This window comes from Melanotaenia boesemani, chromosome 14 (genome assembly GCF_017639745.1).
Source record: "Melanotaenia boesemani isolate fMelBoe1 chromosome 14, fMelBoe1.pri, whole genome shotgun sequence".
Lineage (NCBI taxonomy): Eukaryota > Metazoa > Chordata > Actinopteri > Atheriniformes > Melanotaeniidae > Melanotaenia > Melanotaenia boesemani.
This window is the reverse complement of record NC_055695.1, coordinates 25,910,160-25,931,441: the sequence shown is the minus strand read 5'-3', so window position 1 is coordinate 25,931,441 and position 21,282 is coordinate 25,910,160. Positions and strand designations below refer to the sequence as shown.

General features: G+C 43.4%; 1 protein-coding gene across 2 annotated transcripts in view; it reads right to left on the bottom strand.

The window, feature by feature from the left end:
* Positions 1–300: 300 nt before the first annotated feature.
* The window catches only part of prrc2c (proline-rich coiled-coil 2C), a 31,717-nt gene continuing 10,735 nt past the window's right edge, over positions 301–21,282 (bottom strand). The window contains exons 3-34 of one of the 2 annotated variants that reach the window (XM_042005928.1): positions 19,202–19,376; positions 18,916–19,025; positions 18,393–18,518; positions 17,939–18,237; positions 17,755–17,834; positions 17,357–17,493; positions 17,168–17,255; positions 16,073–16,256; positions 15,336–15,987; positions 15,087–15,259; positions 13,391–13,640; positions 11,680–11,890; positions 9,112–11,595; positions 8,630–8,793; positions 8,372–8,526; positions 7,868–8,252; positions 7,700–7,785; positions 7,406–7,600; positions 7,059–7,316; positions 6,830–6,922; positions 6,624–6,725; positions 6,365–6,536; positions 6,058–6,282; positions 5,817–5,938; positions 5,588–5,742; positions 5,240–5,471; positions 5,012–5,122; positions 4,723–4,917; positions 4,534–4,634; positions 2,731–2,857; positions 2,290–2,532; positions 301–2,153 (exon numbers count right to left, since the gene is read on the bottom strand). In XM_042005928.1, the coding sequence (XP_041861862.1) occupies positions 1,899–2,153; positions 2,290–2,532; positions 2,731–2,857; positions 4,534–4,634; positions 4,723–4,917; positions 5,012–5,122; positions 5,240–5,471; positions 5,588–5,742; positions 5,817–5,938; positions 6,058–6,282; positions 6,365–6,536; positions 6,624–6,725; positions 6,830–6,922; positions 7,059–7,316; positions 7,406–7,600; positions 7,700–7,785; positions 7,868–8,252; positions 8,372–8,526; positions 8,630–8,793; positions 9,112–11,595; positions 11,680–11,890; positions 13,391–13,640; positions 15,087–15,259; positions 15,336–15,987; positions 16,073–16,256; positions 17,168–17,255; positions 17,357–17,493; positions 17,755–17,834; positions 17,939–18,237; positions 18,393–18,518; positions 18,916–19,025; positions 19,202–19,376 (8,345 nt within the window). In that variant the 3' untranslated portion in view covers positions 301–1,898. The remainder of the gene's footprint in view (positions 2,154–2,289; positions 2,533–2,730; positions 2,858–4,533; positions 4,635–4,722; positions 4,918–5,011; positions 5,123–5,239; positions 5,472–5,587; positions 5,743–5,816; positions 5,939–6,057; positions 6,283–6,364; positions 6,537–6,623; positions 6,726–6,829; positions 6,923–7,058; positions 7,317–7,405; positions 7,601–7,699; positions 7,786–7,867; positions 8,253–8,371; positions 8,527–8,629; positions 8,794–9,111; positions 11,596–11,679; positions 11,891–13,390; positions 13,641–15,086; positions 15,260–15,335; positions 15,988–16,072; positions 16,257–17,167; positions 17,256–17,356; positions 17,494–17,754; positions 17,835–17,938; positions 18,238–18,392; positions 18,519–18,915; positions 19,026–19,201; positions 19,377–21,282) is intronic. The other variant, XM_042005929.1, reaches the window with a different exon arrangement.

Here is a 21,282-nt window from a genome sequence, read left to right as displayed (position 1 = left end):
GCCATCTCACAACAGTTTGTGATCAAGCTGGTGACCAGCATGAGCAGGACACACCAGGTTCATTAATTGGCTGCACCTGTGAATGTATGTCTTGTGCTCACCAATATGGAATCCACTACTCTTGATGATGCCCCATTACCAATCCTTTAATTGAACTTTATGTTTAAAATTTGTTACCGTTGTGTTTCAGTGACATCTAGTGGTCAGATGTAAACAATGCCACAAAGTAGTTAAATGACTAATAGATGTCTAAGAGGATGATTGTGAGAGTAAAAACCAAACCTTACTGAAAAGCATCTCAACAGTATATTATTTTTATTAGTTTCTGTAACCAAACCAAGAGAATGTAAATAAGAACGTACATATTTTAATACAGCGATGAAACCCCTGTACAACAAATAAAGGGAAAAAAAAAAAACCCTCCCCCACTCCCTCTTCCATCCTCCCTATGAAAGACTCTTCCTCCAGTTGGGGCAGATGTGAGAAGAGTCCCTCATGACCCCCGGGTGCATACTTCTGTACAATTCTGAAGGGCCTTTGTCATCACAACCCCAAGATGAGAGCACAGTGGGCAGGACAGCCAGTGGAGGGGAGGCAGACAAAAACAGAACTGATTGCTCTCATCAGTTAAAGACAAAACAGCAAGTGTCTTTCTGCCTAAATGCTTCGGAACTTGAGGCATCTTTTTTTTTTGTTCTCCATCCTGTTCCTTGTCATGGTGACTGTCAATGTTCACACTCCAAGTTTTCTACCATTTCAATTAACTCTCTCCTCTTCCTCCAACAGCCCTATTCTGGTATACACTAGCTAAGGGCACTGAAATCAGTCAATAGCAGCAGGTCTGTTTGCTTTATACAGTGAAGTGTGTATATTTGTGTTTGTATGTCCACAAGGATGGCTGTGAAAGCAGTGTGGGTGTGCGACACTTGTTCCGATTTTAGAATAGATCGAAGTAGTGATCCTACATCATGCATGCAATCCTGCAAGTCCACTCAAAACTGCTGCCGTGGCAACAGCAATCCTAGAAGGCTGTGACATCATCTCTGTCTGCTTTAACCTTTGGCTAAATATACAGGAGAGTCGAGCTAAAAGCTTTGCCCTCACTGTTGTATTCACGAGCACACACCCGACACACACAAACACACACACACACCCCAACACATCTGAAATTCTCAGGCAAGGAGATGAGAGCAGAAGGCAGGAGCAAAGGCTCAGGCAGACGAATCAATAAATCAATCATTAAAGGTAATCAAATGCTTTTCACATTTCCTTTGTTGTAAAACAAAAATGATAACATTTCTGATTTCATGACTCCGTGCAGTACATGGATCAAACCATTGAGCAAGTGCATGTGCACAAATCTCTGGATTAGTTCTGAAGGGAGATTGGAAAAAAAAAAAAATGTGCTTCACTAAATTACATCAAGAAAAAAAAAATCTGATTCATTCTTTTGTTAACAAAAACAGGTTTCTCCTATAGTATTTGTGACACTATTTGGGCAGACAAATTAAAAAACTGAAATGAACTATAAAAATGGCAAATGCAGCAGCAAATCTCATTTTTTCCTCTCCAACCCTCTTAGAATCTACTGTCAGTAGATTTTCTTTAATGGAACAAACTCTGCAGCAATTTGAATCGGCTTTTAAAAATGATGGAAGAATCCAACTTGAACACCCCCACCTGCAGTGGGACAAGAAAGAGGAGGAAAGAAGCGGAAGAGGATTATGCTTGTTCACGACAGTGCCTACTGTCTGTAACCTCTACCATGTGGACCTCTACTCAATTTATCCTCCCTCACTGTCCTCCAGGGATGATGAGGCTGTGGCTGAGTGAATGGGGGTAGATTCTCTCTTCCATATATTCATTCATTGTGTCATCTAAAGAGGGTTGCAAGCCCTTTACTTGCTTTCTTCTGGTTTGATGGCCTGTGGTTTAATGGGGCCAGTCCGAATGGGCTTGGCTGTGGATACAGGAGGCTTGTCAGTATCTGGACGCTCGCATCCTGCCTGATGGTTTGAGGCAGACGTGTCGAGTGGAGCTTTTCCTCCTTGATCGAGTCGTGAAGTTTTACTGACTTGAGGGGCCTTCAGCTGTTGCTGCTGCTCTGAGAAGAATTTATGAGTTGACTGAAGCACCTCTGCCCGCTGCTTAGCCTTGAGATGGAAGGAGGGGGGGAAAGAGACTAGAATAAACCACTGAATAAAACCACTAGGTGAATAAATAATGACTAGACTGATCAGATTAATGAAACATGTAAAAAATGAGCAAATACAGGAGCAAGAAACTCACCTTTAGGTCCTGTTCGGCCTTCAGTGCTGCCTGCGTGCCTCTGGGTCCAAGTGAGGGACCAGAGGGCCCTCTGGGAGGGTGCTGACTGTGCTGTGGGTGCTGGGGTCGGGGGTGAGGCATGAGACCACCACTGACATTGGGTGAAATTGGAGGGCCCATGGGAGAACGCTGAACACCTCCAGCAAAGGAATTAGCATGTGGAGGACGAACCAGAGGAGAAACCATGCTGGGCTGAGACAGAATCTGAATCAAGAGGAACAAAGGAAATAAAAATCAATTACTCAGACTCCTGCTATGCATAATAAATATCTTCTGCATCAAATCAAAATCACAATCAAATTTTATTTATTTGACAGGGACAAGTGTGTTTCATGAGTCATGTCACGCATGATACATGAATCAAAATGTATTATATTACAAGATTATTGTGTTATGTATCACCTGTGGGTTGAACTGCCCAGGAAAATGCTGCGCCATTCTCATGCCAGCAGAGCTGGGCTGAAACTGCTTCTGGTAGAGCATGCTGTTCATCTTACTGGACTGGCTGCTAGGAGAGGTGGAGCTGGCTCTGCACACAAACAACAGGGAAACATAATCCCATGCAGAATCTCAGCAACACATTATGGATCAATAAAGACTGAATAAAATATTAAATTGAAAAAACTTGTCACTGTGTCCAAACCCAAAACAAGAATAGTTAAAAGAACCACGTTGTTTGTTTCTTCCAGTTCCAAATGGTTTTAGTTGAATGTTTGCTCTTACAAAAAAAAAAAAAAAAAAGAACCTGAAAAATTTTCAAAATATTTTTAATTAATTAATTTTTTTTCAAATAGGGTTGTCCAAACATGAGTACTCATTGTCTCATCTGCAGTAAGCAGCATTTAGAGCACTCCAAGTTTGGAGAATTCAAGGGGAATCTTGACATCACAGCTAAGCTGCTCAGCCAGAGGAGAGCATATTTTTCTTAGGTCTGGCACACACAATTTTTGGGCTGTTTATGTCCACATTTTGCCTTTTCCCGACCTCAGACGGCAAACGCCCGTTCATCGTGAGATTTCCCTGTCCAATTATCATTTGGTCTGAGGTGTGTTACGAGCAGATTTGTCCCAGTAATCCGCTCCGAAACTGGTTGCAGCTGACAATGGGGAACATTGAACATGTTCCAAAATTTCAGAGCCGATTTCTGAGGAACGCTGACGACTCGTGCATTCTGACTGGCTACTAAATAATGTAGCCAATCAGAGAGCGAGCTGGCTGGGGGACAAGGAAGTAAATAAAGTCTGCGTTCATGCCATCTCCAGTCTGTTATCTCTTTCAGTTCTGGCCTTTTCTGTTAACAGTAGTCCCAAGACCAGCGTCATTCCCTTGTCCTATATATATCCCCTTCCATGCTGGGTGTTTTCTGATTGTTACTATATTTCTTCTTCGTTTTTTGCCGGTTGTTGCTATAGTTCTTCTTCTATGTTTCAGCATTTGTCCGGCTTGCAGAACTAGATTGTAGATGAGTTCCTGGACAGCATCATTGTGTGTGTTGTTCTGTGATTACATTTTCGGAGCACACCACACACACAATAGGATCAAAACTGATTTTTTTTTTTTTATATTCACGTGTGAGGTCTCGACCAGATAAAAAAAATCTCATAATAAAAAAATCGTTGTGTGTAATAGCTTTAATTATTTACTACTCCAGCTTATATTTATAACCTGATTCAGGCAAAAAACATAGTGGTTCTGTTTCACGCTATCACTTTTGCATTGAACATTTCCAGTGTTTGTGTGTGAAAATGGCTCCAAGTTGAGCACATTACGTGGCTAATTTAATTAAGACTACAGTTTAATCATATGCTCATTGGTCAGAACTACAGTAAGTTAATTTTATTCCTGAACAAATCACAAATTTGTAGCACCTTTACCTCAGACTCAAAACCACTGAAGACTTGTGGATTATTTTCCTCAGCAGCTTGTGCTTTGGCACGTACAAAATCCATTCTTCAACAACAAGCATGGTAAAATAAATGGCAACACCACAAGTTATTTCAGAAAATAGTAACATTGAATGAAAAGTGTCCTCGGTTTGATGTAGTACAAAGCTACTGTAGCAGTTTGTGTTTTCATGCCATCCTGGTTTTGTTATTAGCCATCCCTGTTTTTCTGCCCTATACGACTGTACCTTGCCCTGCAAAGGCATAACCACGTTGTTTTATTATGGTACCGGTGGTGAACAAATTATTATTGACACTTTACCTGTAATGACTGGAGGTGGGTGTTGTACTCCTGGCGCTGACAGGAGGCGTTCCAGGCTTCACATCCATCCCACTGCCAAACAGTTTCAGATCCATGTCCATCTGTAACAGGTCACCAAACAGCTGATAAACTGCAGTAAAATAAAAACATGGTTTACGGCCACACAAACACACACAAACATAAAAGTACTTTGCTAGTTGGAGGCTGCATCATGTTGTGATTGGGGCCCATGATGCCTCGGTACGGCTGAGAAACTGGAGGCTGCCGGTTAATGTTCGGGGGCTGAGCTTGGGGAGGAGTAGGAGGCAGCGCCAAGAGAGGTTGGCCTCCACCTGAGCCAAAGTTTGGCAGGGACAACTGAGAACCCGGCAGAGGGACAGTGACCTAGAGAGAAATTAAGAAATTTATTTAATTGGCATAAAACTCTGCAGCTTCAGCTCCACATAAATGTTACATTTTCTGTTTGCATGCATGTTACCTGTTGCATTGCTGAACTGGGAGACTGAGTGTTGCTATAGTAGCTACTCTGACCATGCTGTTGTACCTGCCCAGAGTACATGTTAGAATGCTGATTCATCCCCTGTCGAGCCTGAACAAAACACACAAATGTGTCATATGGAATGTCTGCTTATACAACATGAATGAAATGCAGATAACATGAATCACCAATCAAAAATAATACATTTCCTGGAAGTAGTTTGGTTACCTGCAGCATGTGTGTATCGATAAGCTGGGACCCTCCCATGCCCGAGGGCTGGTTGAGCTGGGGCTCAAACAGAATGGGAATGTGTTGGGTGGAGGAGGGTTGCTGATAAGCCAGATTGGACTGAGGCTTGCCCAGCTCAGGGGCCTGAACGCCAGGATAGCTGTGCAGGGATGGTCCTGACAGCATCATGGACGGCTGTGACAAGTTGCTTTGCATAAACGCCTGCTGAGACCTGATGAAGGACAGATACAAAAAAATCAGATGCTATCATCTCTCAAAATTGGGATGTTGCGAAATCTGTGTTAAGTTATTTTGGAGAAGAAAACTGAAGGAGAGCTTGTGCATTACCGATAAGGCTGAAGTGATGAACTGAACAGGTCCTGTGGTTGTGAGACCGGTGGACCAGTGCTGAGTCCAAGCTGAGCCTGGTGTGTGTGTTGGTGCTGAGGCTGGCCTTGCAGTGGGGCATAGATAGGAATGGGAATCTGCTGCACTGCTGTTGGCTATACGATGAGAGAACAGATTGTTTAATATCTAACAGTATAAATTTCTTTGGTGTTTTAAAACCACATCTTACCTGTGAGAGGCCAGGCTGGAAGCCTTGCTGCTGTGCCAGCGATGGAGGAGCCAAACGAGGGTGGGGAGTACTGAAGAGGTGGCTAGTGTCCATATAGAAAGCTGGAATCTGAGCTGCAGAACCTAAAGATAGTTTAAATACTATTAAAAAGCTAAAACGTTTTTTGTTAAGTTTCCACTTGATAAGGACTTCTGTGGCAACAACATGAGTTACGATGAACTGGCATCACATGTTTTCTTACCTGCTGCAGACTGGGAGACGTACACCTGTGGGGTTTGCTGCTGCTGGGGCAGGAGGGGAGGCACACAGCTGAGCTGTGAGAAGCTGTTGCTGCTACTGCTACTGGTGGAGGCAGACAGGCTTCCACCTTGTAGCTGCTGTGGCTTTACCTTGCAGATATTAGGGGGGTCAGAGGCTGAAGTGGTCTTGGTGGTGAGGGATGATGTTGTATAGGTACCAGAACCTGCTGGATGGAAATGACCATAGGTAATGAGGTGATTCATATATAGTATGATTAAAAAGAACAAACACAATATTTGTGAAGTTACCCGACAGCGAAGTGCTGGGGGTTACAGAAGCCACAGGGATCTGGGGCATGGAGGTTGAGGAGAAAGAGGAATATGACGAAGCGCAGGAGGTGATGGGGGACGAAGAGGAAGTGACTGGCGAATTCTTCTCCAGACTCGGAGAGTTCTCCCAGGCTTTGCGAGCAGACTCCATCTGAGGATGTAATTGAAAGAAAACAGTTACTGATGACTTTTCACTAGAAAGATAGCAAGACTTTGATTGATCAGTACATCCATTTACCTTTAGTGTTAGATCAACAGTAGCAGGAGAGACTGTGCTGAGGCTGGAGCTCTGCTGCAGGGTCTCTCTGCGTGGAAGGGGCAGCGAATGTGGTAGTGCCACCTTGGAAACAACCCACAGAACGTTTTAAAATAATTCATTTTAACTTGTTTTCACATTAGAAAAGACATATGGTATTTTGCACGAGAGGAAGGAGGTGTACTCACATTGGCCACTAAACTCTCTTCCATTTTGTTGCCTCCTGTAGGAACACTGTCAGCCAGAGATGATGAGGGAGTGGTGTAATCAGTGACAGACTCCTGAGAGAAAAAGAGCAACAACATATTAAAATGTTAGACTGTTCCATTAATACTTAAGCAATGTACAATGTAAGGTCAGTATGTCAAGTATGATTAAAAATACAAAGTTTTGCTGAGGCATGATGGTATAGTATACCTTAGAATTACTGTTGTACCCTGCTGAGGGGACTGTGATCATGCCTTCTATGTCCCCTCCAAGTTCTGGTACTGTGGTGTCAGTTGTGGGAGGGCTGGAGTCTGTGGCTCTGCTGACACTTCCTCCAGGTACTCCTCCTTCCATCCCTTCAGCCTCTGCTCCTCGTGCATCTTTGGCCTTGCGGTTTTTTAGCGAGCGTTCTTTACCAATTGGACCTGGCTTGTACTCCTTGGGTTCCACTGGTTCCATTTCTGGAAGCTTGAGAGGAAAGATAAAATGTTGTCACTGGACTATTAATTATAATCAATGCTGTTTACTGGCACCATTTGATCTCCGTCAAATTGTACCTTGGGTGTTTTGATTGGACCAGCTCGAGGTTGTTTCTGTCTCTGTTCTTTGGGAGCAGGTAGTTTGTTTTCAGAGCCACTTTCCAGCAACACAAGGCCTCCATCGCTGTCAGTGCTGCCTGCTGAGGATGGCGCTCCAAACTGAATACTGTCTATTCCCAACTCGACACTACCCTCAGCTCCAGCCTTAACACTCTAAAATAAATAAATATATTTAAAAAAGTTTATTTATGGTTTATCTACAGAGATGGACAAAATAGCCACAAAGATCTGCAACAAGCTTTTTTAATCTACCTCAGAGGTGACAGTGCCAGTAAAGGAGGTTAGAGGTTTGTTCCAAGCACTCACAGAAGGTGGCTGAGGAGGGCTGATGGGACCGACTGGAATAAACCAATTACACTTTAGACAGAGCTCGCAGATAAGTCAGACAATTTAAAAACAAGAATAAACTGTGCTACTCACGCTTTTTGACATCAGGAAGGACAGTGGAGCCTGCTACCTTGTTCTCCCATAGTTCTGTACCTAGACTACTGTGTGTCTGCGTAGGTGCAGAGGGTAGGCTCTTTGAGGTAAAGTCCACAGTAGCAGGGGGAATGGAGTTTAGAGGAGCCACTGTTCCTTCCAGAGTTTGAGGAGACGCAGGAGGCTGGGAGGGAGCAAGGTGAGTATGCTGGGCTGCAGAAACAGGAGGTTGCTGTTGAGCACTGGGGGCTGAAGCTACAGGAGGCTGAGACTGTGAGGCCTGTTGTTGCTGCTGCTGCTGCGATGACTGTTTTTTGGCAAATCTTGGTGGGAGTTTTCCTCCACTCCCTCTGCTCTTCTCACCAGAACCCTTTTTACCCCAGTTCTGTAGAAAAAAATTCAACATCATTATTTAATTACAGCTGTGGGATTAAGTTTCACACATTGTTATTTATTGCGTTTTTAAAAATGACAAACTGGCAAAATGACTGAATTATCCCCAACCTGAGTATTCTGCTCTTCTTTTTTCCGTTTCTCTTCATCTTGCAAGCGCTTTTGTTGCTTGCGGGAAACGACTTCTGTAAAGCCATCATCGTTGGCACTGGACTGCGGGTCCTCTGTAGTCGTTACTTCTGGATGGTCATCAATAATCACAACACCTACAGTAACACAAAATTTACAATCTGATCAGCTAGAGCAAGATGTAGCATCCTTGCTAACGGTTACGTGACAAGTGTCTGCAGTATATATGCATCTACTAACTTGCATAATTGTTGAGATCAAACTGAGAAAGAGCGTTCTCCTTGGGCTTCTTGGTGGCCTGTTTGGCTTCATCTTTTCGACGGGCAGGCTGATCCTTTGTGGGTCTCTGGGTTGCTCCACCAGTTCCCTGTGCTGTTGCTTCAGAGTTCTGCTGGCCTGCAGGGCTGTTAAACGGATTAACAAATATATTCAGCTTCATTGTTTTGAGAAAGACTGTTACACATTTTAATTAATAAAATTGGCTTAAGAAAGTCTGGGAAAGCAGTCATTTTTCTTTCAGGTAAATTACCTTTTACACATTTGCAAGCGATAATGGACTAATTTGGGTATATTCCTCATCCAACTTTTAGATAAACTAGATAAGAGGCACTGTCTGGTAATGAACCTACAATGTTGTCCTAACAGACACTATCAATGAGAAGATTTTATTGTGTGTACACAAAGACCAGCAGCAGACAAAAGGCAGATTGTTTAAAACTCACCCTTTGCGACTTGCTTTGGCTCCTCCTCTCCTCTCTCCCTTGCCCCCTGTGTAGCTCCGGCCTGGTTTCGCTCCACTGTTGCCTCTACGATTCTGTCTCTCTGTAGGTCTCTGACTTGAGAAACTCCTCTTGGCTGCTTGAGATCCTTCACGTTTTGAAGTTATACCTCCATCGGGTGGGCTTCTGTTAGGTGTCAAAGTGCCTTGAGGGGGTGCAGGTGCTGGGGTGAAGGCTGTGGCTGCTTCATTAGCAGCTTCCAGCGCTCCCTTCCTCTCCTCCCTTTCTCTCCTTTCATTGAAATCACTGCTCTCAGAAGCAGTTTCCCACTCCTCATTGGCTTGATCTGAGGAGTTCTGGTTTGACAAGTCAGGGGACTTGGTACCCACTGCAGTGATGGTGGGACTACTGGTTTCAGTCAAGGAGGTTTCTAAATGAGAGGGTTGATCCGTTGCAGGTACAGCTGTTGCAACTTCTGTAGGCACAGAGAGAGGAGTTCCTGGAGCTCTAGACATGGTTGGGGAGAGGGAAACTGGAGCAAGTGCTGAACTATGAGCAGCTGCAACAGGCACAGAAGGTAAAGAAATAGGGGAACTTGTTGCCGTGTCTCCAGTAGCTAAGACAGCAGCCTCACGCTCTTTCAAGCGCCTGAAGCGGGGAGGTTTATCCTGCCTTGGTGGCCGTGCTGGTCTGGATCGACGAGGCCTCTCTCTGCTGTTCTGAGGAGCCCCTTCTCCAAACTTCTTGCCATCTGATTTAGGGGGCCGTCGATCTGTGGAAGGATTGTCATATCTTGTTGTGGATGCTGCATCCTCAGGCCTGAATGTCTCCATTGGTTTAGATGGCCAGTGAGAGGAGGAATCTCTTGCAGAAGGTCGTCTAAGAGGGGCTGAGCGAGGGCCTCCACGTTCCCTTGCTCCACCCCGTCTACTGTATAATCCTCCTCTCCCTCTGCGAGAGGGTTCTCCCTTTGGAAGAAATCCTGGTTTGGGCCGGGTTTCATCATCCCCTCTTGGCCCAACCTTGTCACCCATGTGAGGTGGTCCAAAGCCTGGCTTGTGGGGCACAGAACGGCCCTCACCAGGGAGCTCTCTTCTAAGTGGACGGCAAGGTTTTGTGCTAGGCTCACGGTCAGAGGGTCCAGTATCACTGGCAGACTCCCTCCCACCTTCACTTTCAGAGTCAGTGTCGGAGCCACGGCGTCGTCTGCGTTTTGGTATGACTTCAAAGTCCGAGCTCTCGCTGCGTGTCTCGCTTTCCTCTCTGTTGCGAAAAGCAGCAGCATGTCCAACAGAGGGTAAATCGGAGCGTAATCGGGGCTCTCGGTAAGGGTATTCTGCACGGCTTCTACCACGGCTGCCCCTGCCTCGGCCGCTGTAAGTTCCTCGATAGCTCCGTCCTCTGGAATAATACTCCCCTCGACCACGTCCTTTAAAACTTGAGTCAATGGGCCACTCTCTCTCTCTGTCTTTGTCCAGTTCCTTCTCCCTATCCCTTTCCCTATCCCGTTCCCTATCCCGCTCCCTATCCCGCTCCCTATCCCGCTCCCTCTCCTCTCGTCTGTAAACACGTGGAGGAAGATTGGACTCTTTTCGAGAGGGCAGTTTTGGTTCTGGATGCTTCTCGTTATTGGGTGCTTTGTCTGCTTTCTCCTCCTGGGAGGAAGAGGTGGGCACCCCTGAAGAAGGCTGAGAGTCTCTGGCCCTCTGATGAGCAGCTGGTGTTTCCTCTGCTTCTGTAGTTTCTCTCTTCCCCTCACCCTGAGGTCTAGAGCCTTCAGACACAGCTGCAGCTGCAGAAGGAGCTTTGGATGACTGATCTTTTTTGGGGCGGTCTCCACGTTCTCCTCTCTCATGACGTTTCTCTCTCTCTTCTCTTTGCTCTCTCTCTTCTTTCATGTCCCTCAGGACGGGTTTCTTTATTGGTCCCGACCTGCGGACCGGTCTCTCTCCCCCTGGCCCTTCTCTGCGTCCAGGTCCTGATCTCCCACCCCAGCGCAGCTCAGCTTTCTGCTTGCTGGAGGCTGGCAGAGGCAGCTTCTCCTGTTTGTGTAATCCATCTGAAGGAGGTGTAGCTCTGTTACTTGTTACAGCAGCCTGGGAGTAGAGTTCATTCTGGGGCTTGTCGTCAGACCGTTCACCCGTGTCCTGTAGCTCTAGTGATTTTGTTGCCAGCGGTAGCCCATCAAACCTGGGCTCATCCAATTTTAGGGAGTGGCTGGAACCCTGTGAGACACTTCTCTGGAGCATGGCTTGACCAAGGGCTTCTACTTCCTCCCCACTAGGTAAACCTGGCTCCTCAGAATCAAAGGCTGAGCTTACAGGGACCCTATCTAGAGGCCCTGGTACATCCTCTGGGCCCTGTGCAAAGGCTGACAAGGACTCTGAAGGGTCCCGGAAGAAGTTATTTTTACGAGAGTCCAATGCACTATGGTCCTGAGTATAGATAGCTGGAAGACCCCTGTCCAAATCCAAACTAGAGTCCATCCTGTAAAGAAAGAATTGTAATTATATTCAAAGTATAAAAGTTATTGTCATATTGCTATGGTTTTTTTTTTTGTCTTTTCTTTACCTTTGCTCCTTGCTATCATCTCGTCCCTTTGGAGGAGTTACAGCTGGTAAGGGCTCCGACTGTGGGTAAGGGTCTGATCCCCACACCATCCGAGAGTCTGGTGGTAGACCATGGTCACGCATAGGTCGGGTCAAATGATCGAATGAATCTGAGCTAGAGCTGGAGTTGTCACCTGGTTCTCTGCGCACAATCTGCTTTGGAGGCATTCTCCCTGAAATGTTGAAAAAAAAAAAACAGAGCAAATCTGAACAGGTTATTCTGTAGCACTCGGTATAAATCACAACCATAGTCATTTAGACACAGTGTCTACTAGGCCTAAACAATATGGGGAAAAAAAAAGACCTAATAGTGATTTTTTCTGACCAACATTGCATGGTAATTATAACATAACAATTATAACATTGTGATTTAATCTTTTAAATTCCAGTTTCTGCTTGGTGTTCATGCAGAAGTTTATTTTCTATATGGAGGTGGAGGATTATCACGTCAAAATATGAACTGCAATATATTTTAACAAGGACGTAAATGAATGGCTTCACTTACCAACTGCAAGATGCAACCTGTGGCCAAAACACTGAAGTCTAAAGGGTACATTTTCTCTAGAACAGGTTAATACTTTGTTCTAATAGTAAAAACTAAACAGTCTGGTGTTATTAATCTTATTTACACCACAGCAACTCATTTATCTCTACATAATTTAAGCACTGTACACAACAGTTTCACCCTAATGCCACACACATGCGTGCATGAGCAGGTGCACACACTCCAACCAGCAGATAACGCATATTGGACAATATGAAGCTTCAAACACCTGAAAATCAGACAGAAATTCTGCTTTTTAAAACCTCATACAAAAAAAGTTCAACAGGTTCGAAGACGTTTACAGCTGAGTGCAGCTGTCACAGGATGTTTAATTTAAATCTGTAGCCCATATTTAATATATATGTATACAATTTGTCTTTGTGGCTGCACAAACCAATTGCAAATTAAAACAGAATGTGTGTGAACACTACATAGTACAATATATTATTTTACCAGTTTTAAGTTAGTTTTGTTACATTTTGCTTGTGGAATCCACACTTAATCCACGCTTCTCCTGGGATCAGAATAATCCAGCATTTTTGGATCAAATGTATCCCAATCCTACCCAAAAGTTTTGAACAACACAAACTAAATGTTTAATTCAGATAAAATTCAAGATTGGATTACTTGATCTAATTGGATTACAGAATCCTTTTATTGTTATGAACATCCCATTTTCAAGACTGTGGATCCAATCTGAAAACTTTCATCTGGATTAAATCCTTTGAACTACGGGCCGTGGTTACTCTGTCCTTTCTGGGCTGTCTGCACTGCGGCTGCTTCCTGTCCTTCTCACAGACTGAGAGAGTGGATAATAATAAGCGAGTGTGGGGAATAAAACTCAAAGCAAATCTGATGCAAACATTTGAGGCTCAGATAGAGCCGAATCACGGCCAGGTGCATTTTTCCATTTTAACTCAAAAAGAGGACTCAACTATCGTACAACAGGAAATACATTTGAAGCAAGTAGATTCGTACAACGTGGATGCTGCAGGTTTGTAACCTGGATTAGGCGCTGTGTAATGTAAATAAATCCTGTTCTTTGCTAATCGCAATGCCTTATATTGTGATTTACTTTTAAAACCTATTAATTGTTCTGTCCTAATGTCTATTCTCCAAATTCCCTTACCAGGGTGGATGTTAGCTGGCATGTCCATAGGGGGCCGGCCTGACATCATGCGGGGGTCCATGTAGGACTGCATCATGAGCCAGCGGGGGTCAAACCCCATGGAAGCTAAGTGCTGGTGGTGAGGACCCATGGGTTGATACATGGAGCGGTGTTGTTGCTGTTGGGTGGCTGGGACACTGCTACCACCCGATGGAGACACAGAGCCTCCACTTTGCTGCTGCTGCTGCCACTGTTGCTGCTTCATCTGCTCCTATACAGACAAAGAAAAAAAATCTTAAGTACTGCGGGTGAAACAAAATTAGAATATCATGCAAAACTTTCAACTTAAATAGGTAAATTACGATATTATATAGACTCATTATAAGCAAAGTGATATTTCAAACATTTATTTGTTATAATTTTGATGATTATGTCTTGCAGCTTATGAAAATCCATAATTAACATCCCCAAAAAATAAGAACAATGTGAAAAGGTTCAATGTTAGAGCCTCTAAGGCCTGTACATATCTAACGATTTTTGGGCAGTTTTTGTCCCGATTTTGCCTTATCCCGACCTCGGACAGCAAACGCCAGATTGTGAGATTTCCCTGTCCAATTATCACTTGGTCTGTGGTGTGTTACGAGCCGATTTGTCTGGATAATCTGCTCCGAAATGGGTCATAGACGTCAATGGGGAATATTAAACCTGTTCAATATTTCAGTGCCGATTTCTGAGGTACGCCGACGACTCGTGCAAGCTGACTGCGTGGATGGTGACGTGGCACAGAATGTAGCCAATCAGAGAGCGAGCTGGCTGGGGAAGAAGGAAGTAAATAAAGTCTGTGTTCATGCCGTCTCCAGTCTCATTTTTTTCATTTCTGTATTTGTCTGTTAACAATAGTCCCAAGATCCATGCTGCATGTTGTGTTTTCTGATTGTTGCTATGTTTCTTCTTTGTTTCGACGTTTGTCTGGTTCAGAGGACTAGATTGTAGCTGAGTTGCGGGACAGCATCTTTATGTGTGTGTTGTTCTGTGATTACATTTTCGGAGCACACCACACACAGTACGATCAAAATGGATTTTTTTTTTATCTTCACATGTGAGGTCTCATGAAAAATCTCATAAGATTAAAAAAATAGTTGTGTGTCCCAGGCTTTAGTGCCACACTCTAATCAGCTAATTATCCAAAACACTCCTGACTCCTGAGCATTTAAATGGTCTCTCAGTCTATTTCAGTAGAATTCACAATCATGGGGAAGGTTGCTGACCTCAGAGCTATGCAGAAAACCAGCAATGACACCCTCCACATGGAGGGAAAGCCTCAAAAGAAAATTGCTCAAGAGGTTGGTTGCTCTCAAAGTGCTGCATTAAAGCATATCAATAAAAAGTTAAGTGGAAGGGAAAAGTGTGAAAGAAAAAGGTGGAACAATCAACAGGGATAACTGTAGCCTGGAGAGTCTCGTCAGGAAAAGGCCATTCATAAATCTGGGGGAGCTTCACAAGAAGTGGGCTGAGGCTGAAGTTAGAGCTTTAACACCCACCACACACAGACATTTCCTGGACATGGACTTCAAATGTCATATTCCTCTAAAGTTGCCTTTCAGTTGGCAATTTAGAAACTACATAATCTTGGCATATCCGATCCCTTTGTTATCACAGATTCAGCGTGTAACAACAGTGTTAAGGAACTCAAGCTGCCGGATGTAAACAATCTTACCTGTTGTCTGAGGAAACGTGGTGGCAAAGACTTCTGAAACTGTTTGGAATAGCCTGAGATGAGAGAGGGACGCATGGCAGCTGCAGCCTCTCCTTCCAGTTGTGGAGGTGCAATGGGAACTTCTTCTCCACCAGGGGTTTCCATGTGTGACAGAGGCAAATGGGGCTCATCAGCTGGGGAAAAATATCCACATTCATAACCAAGAAGCAGTAAGATCATGTACCTCTAAATTTTCTACAGATGGCTTACCTCTGTTGTCGTCTATGTTAAAATAGTCACGAATCGGTACTGGTGTTGTCCTTTCTGTCTGTTTCTCCTCCATCAGAGGCCCAACTTCAGCCAAGGAGGTCTTTCCTTCGCTCTGGGGTTCTGGTGGTACACTTACAGGTCTCTGAGCAGGGGGGCTGGGCTGACGAGGCAACTGAGTCTCATCATCATCACTTTGTTCTACTCTCACTCTTTCTAGCTCCAACCTATCCCTGTCTCGATCAACCCTCTCAGACAGAGGAGCTTGCAAGTTTGGGACCTGTGACTGAGAAACTGGGATTGAAGGTACAGGACTGGATGCAGGAGCAGGGGCTGAAGCCGTTAAGGCTTCCTCCCCAGCAGCTCCTGCTTCTTCAGTAGTGGTCTGAGCAGAAGCAGGTTTGCCCTCATTTGCCTGCCGGTGTTTTTCATTGAGACGTTTGAGTTTTTCAGCACATGCAGCAAGTCGTTGTTCCTCCATCCGCCGTTCCTCTTCTTCTCTCCTCCGTCTTGCTCGCTCTACAGCTTCAGAAACGTCTGATTGCTTCTTTCGCTTCTGTCGCCATGCGTCAGAGTCCTCGTCAGCACCAGGTGCTCCAGTACCCTGCGGTTTACTCCCACGAAGAGCACTGCTGCCTGCAGGACGACTGCCACTCTGGAAACAGATAATACAGACTGACTTTAATATGCATTTAAAATAGCACCAGCTAAGTGGTACACTTGTGTAAAAAATGTTTTACCTGGTAGTCTTGTGGAGTTGCAGATTTATTGTACTGCCCCACACTGCCAGGTGATGGTGCTCTGTGATCCACACTGTCAGCCCAGGAGGTTTTACTGCCCCCACGTTCCTCAGATCCCTCTTTCCAGCCCTCCTGACTGTCTGATGTACGAGATCTCATTCGCTCAACTTTGCCCATCCATTCCCTGAAAATATATTTGAGTTAAACCAAAAATAAAATTCCATCAATTATCAGTGTCCCAACAGATCTAGCCTCAGAGTGCCCAATATAGCCATAAAAACAACAAACTATGTCCACTGGATTCTGTTTAGCAAAAATCAGAACGAGCTCATGAAAAACATGAGGCAGCAACTTCTCAAAAAGTTGCTACAGGTCAACAAAAGAGTGGAAAAGTAGGTGAAACTAAAAATTAAATGATCTGTTGAAAGAAATTGGCAATTTTCAAAAAACTTTTGTCTACAATTTGTGGAGCAACATTAGATTTTTTTTCAAATTACATCATCTACATTACATTCATTTTCTATATCTACTTTATCCTATTCGGGGTAATGGGAAGGCTGGAACCTAACCCAGTCTTCACCAAGCTATAGTGACAAAACTTACCCTTTTTTTGGATAATATGAGCAGTAGCCAGAATAGAAATCCCATACGTGTACAAGAGCAGCTTGTGAACTCCACACGGAAATGCCCCAGCTGAGATTTAAACCCATCTAACACTACCTTAAATCAAATACTCAGAATCTGGAGACGTCTCTGTTAAGGACAGCTCCCAAAGATCTAGAAACTAGTTTCCTCAGTTCCCACACATTTATACACTATTGTTAAAAAAAAAGGGAAAGGGCTCTGTCCGAAATTATGACACGTGTTTCTGCAATTAAACATTTAAAGTGAATATTTTCCATGAAATCATAAAAGGTACACTTTCAGCATTTGTCGCATATTTTATGTCCTGTTACAAATATATGATCTTTCTCTTCTTTCTTGGGGGGCAGGGGGCACAATTAGGGTTGCAGGTAAACATAAAAAAACACTTCTGTAGCCCAAGTAAAAAATAAAACGAGAAATACTATAACTGTTGAAGGTCAAAATACTCACCAGTTTTCTCCTTTCTCTTTAGCAGCTTGGTTCTCCTCATCATCACTGAAGTTTAATTTCTCAGTGTAATCCACCTCCATCTGAGCTCCTGAATTGCACAATGGACATGATTAACATGATTACATTTTAAATTAACTTTAAAACAACCAGTCAAATATTACAATTTGTAGATAATGTAAAACTACTGACCTGCCCAGCCCTCATCAGCATCAGTGTCCAAGTTGTCCAGTTCCTTAAGCTCTGTTGCACTAATGATGGAGGGTCTGTCAGGGTCTTGGAGCCAGGCCTGAGGGGGTGGCTGCTGGGGTCGAGTCGAACGAGGACCCCTGATGGCCCAATAAAGACAGACTAATTAAGACTTTATTATTTGACATTTAAAACTTGTTGAGGGATTATATATAAAATTTTATCATCAGTATGTTGCAGTATATATATATATATATATATATATATATTAAATCAACTTTAAAATGGGTGCTTTTTTAATTTTAAAGTAAAAATCCAGGCTAAATTGCTGGCACAATAATAAAAAAATGCATGTTGTTTTGCTTCAACTGGAGTACATGAGACATATTCATGAAACTCACTTTGCCCCGTCTTGTGGTACAGGGTATCTGAAGTTCCCTTGCCCTGGGGCAAACGACATTTGAGGATAGGCATGGAACATCTACAAAGAAAGCAACCATTATGCAGAACACAGCAAAGACAAACAAAACTGATAGATTTTACAACTTTATCTTCATTTTAGTTCCGAATATCACACTGACTTACATATGGTGGCATCATGCTTCTGAAAGCAGGGTCAAAGTGAGTTGGTACCCCTGCAGGAGGCTGCTGCCCCCCATTGAGTTTAGGCTGAGGAGGGCCGGATGGGGCCAACCTCTCCCTGCCATCCCTCTTCTCCCTTTGACCTTCAGTGGCTGCAATTCGACCAGGATCATCAGCTTCCTCAGGTGGTGTGGAGGTACCAAGGCTCGTACTACCCTCCTCCTGAGTCCTGTTGTCCATCTCAGAGGGGCTGGATGCAGTGTTCAGATTCCTGCCTCCGCCCTCACGCCAACTGCCAACATCTTATGGGCAGAGGGAAGAGAAATATTAAGATTCATTTCTTCTCAGATGGCAGCAAGACAACTGTAACCGCTTTCAGACAGAAAAACATTCATAGTTCTTAGAAACTGTTCGGTCTGAAAGCACCTGATGTCTATGTGTATGAGTGTGGCCTTACTTTGAGGTCTAAGACTAGGGCCGGGTCCATAAGGCTCTTCCTCTTGACCATCCCCCTTTTCCGATTCACCAGCTGCCTGCAAGCTGGGAAACTCCTGGTGAAAATGGCTGCTCACACGAGGAGTTCCTTTACAATACAAACAGCATTATAAATGCTTTGATATCACATAGTTGAACACAACACAATGACTTACAAAAAAAAGGCATTCAAGGGTCTAAGCCCCACTGGATATATAACAGTACTTTCACTCCAACATTAGCAGAGTTCACATGGTCTGCATTCCATACAGAATACAACGACTGAGTGCAGTAAACCGAACACAGAATGTATACAAAAGATTGACATGGACACAAGGCTCGGAAAAGTTAATGAATACCTTTAAGTTGAACATCACACTGAAGTGGAGAAAACAATTTATATTCTTTAAGGTTTCTATCATAAATGCAAAGAATGGCAGGGACTTTATAAGTAAGCTATGATTAAGTAGATGTAAGATTTAGGGAGCAAATTAATGCATGTTTACCATCTAGTTGTGTCTGCTTGCTGTTTGCCCAAGAGCGACTGCCCCCGATAGAATGCTCTTGTGACTGGAGCACTGGTGGTTTGTTCTGGGGTGGAGGAGTCTCCTGTTGCCTGTGCCACAAAACAAAACAGTTTCAAAACAACACAACTTTGATGATAAACTTCTACAAATCCTAAAAAAAAAAAATGTACCGTTCTTTTATGTTATTAATCACAATTGCCTTCATTTAAGAGTAAGATAAATTTACATGGAGGCTACAAAAGCTATGCCTTAGTTAACAATTTACCTCTCTTCCCCTGTTTCAGCTCGAGATGCCCAGCCACTGCCGTCTTTGGGGACAATGTTGACGTTGGGGTCGTTTCCCTTGTTCTCTGCCTTCAGGCTGGGCAGGTTGGCTGGAGGCGGCATACGCCGGCTGACAGCAACTTTGCCCAAACTCTGGAGCCCATGTCTGGCAGCCACTGGAATGAATCAACATTTTATAGTAAAACTCCGTCCATCATTTAGTGATTAAGCCTTTATGCAATAGGTCCATTTTGTTATTTGACCCATGCAAAAGATCCATCACCCTGTATTTCATATCTCCTTGGCAGATGTAATATATTTCACAGAACATTCCTCTATTCAGGTGATATATTCTTGAGGCATGAAGTACATGCCTAGCACACTACAATAGCAGATCCATCTCAATCGCTTTCTAAAGAATTTAGGTGAACATAGTTAAACTATATAATCCAAATATTAAAGACCATAAATTTTTAAAGGGAGGTGGTTTTAAGCTAATTTTGTCTTTAATTTGTTCTTATGGAATTTTGATGTTTTCAGTTATTTGTAAGGTTTGAAGCACAGGGCTTAAAGTAAAAAAAAATCCTGAGCCTGAACTTTTTTCCGTGGAGTGGAGGTGCAGTGGATCTGATGCATACACACTATAGGCAAACAACTTTTGGCACTGTGCTTGGCAGGGCATAAGATGACCTACAGTTTAAATGTGAATTTTAGAAAGTAAAGATAATAATGTTATAAGGACATGTGAAACTAATTGATTTAAATTATTCATTTAGCAATCATTTAATTTAGTAAAGGGCAATTTATATATAAACAGTTACAGAGAAACAGTGAACTTTAGGTAACATTTTAATTTTAAATTGCAACATTTCCATCGCTTTTGTTCAAAATAATATCAAATTAGGTTATAGAAAATACAAAATAAACAAATGCAATTTAATACAATTAACAACAGCAACAAAAAGGTTAAAGTGCTCCAAGACATGATTAAACTGCATAAGAAAAGTAGAGAAAATAAATACAGTTTACTTCAGAAACTGAGAACTGCTAAACTGAAGCCTCCAGAGCAATCACCACAGCTCGTTGATACGTTTTTTTTCCTTTTCTATTTCTTCTCTCTTTTCTGGTTGGGCTTTGACTCCTCTCCTCTCCTTTTTAACATGGATCAGTCACCGGGGCAGCTACGTCAGCTGTGGCAAACAACTTGTATGTTGGACAGCGCGAACTGCTGCAGGGGTCTCCTTCGTGGCGTCATAGAACTTTTTTGCCACTAGTTGCATACACCAGCTTCTTCGAGCTCAACACAGAAACAAGTAGGCCTACCTGGCTTTCTTAGTTTCTGGCACCAGCTCCCAAAAAGCTTGTCGTCTGCACCCCTTCTTCTATCCATGCCCAGCGCCATTTGGTTCTAATGCCGTTGACAATTAGGACGTCTTTCCCTGGCTTCATGAATTTACTCTCCTTTTTTTTTTTTCTGATTTCGGTGAAACAACCATCGGCTTGGATGCTGCGTTTAAGACCACTCAGAGATAACGTTCACGCTTACAGGCGGAGAAAAACGAAGTGTGGCATATTGTCATTATTTGCTGAACACTGAAAACATATGCAGCAGCAAGTTCTGCCTATTTTCGAAGATGAACATGTGTAATTTCTGACTAACATTGTTCATTGTTCAATTAATTTTCTACAATTCAGAGCCAATTCAGAGTCTCAACCACTATAGCCACAGTTTTCTTTTTTTTTCCTGAATCGTAGTGAAAAGCCGGAGATCCGGCACGGTGCCGGAATACTTTAAGCCCTGGATGCAGTTTGTAATTTTGTCATACAAATAATCAACCATCAATCTTTTCAGTGCAGGTTTATATTCATTTTTTCAATTTTACCTAAACTCGACAATCAAAAACAAAATAACAGCAAGAACTGGAACAATAAAACTACTGTTCCAATAGTGCTTTTCACCTCTTTTTTTGGGGGCACTTAAACCAAATGCCTCCAGCATGGTCAAACTGTTTTGTACTGGGCAGGAATGCCATGTGTGGACATGTAGGAGACATTTGCATTAGATATTCATCTCGAGAACAG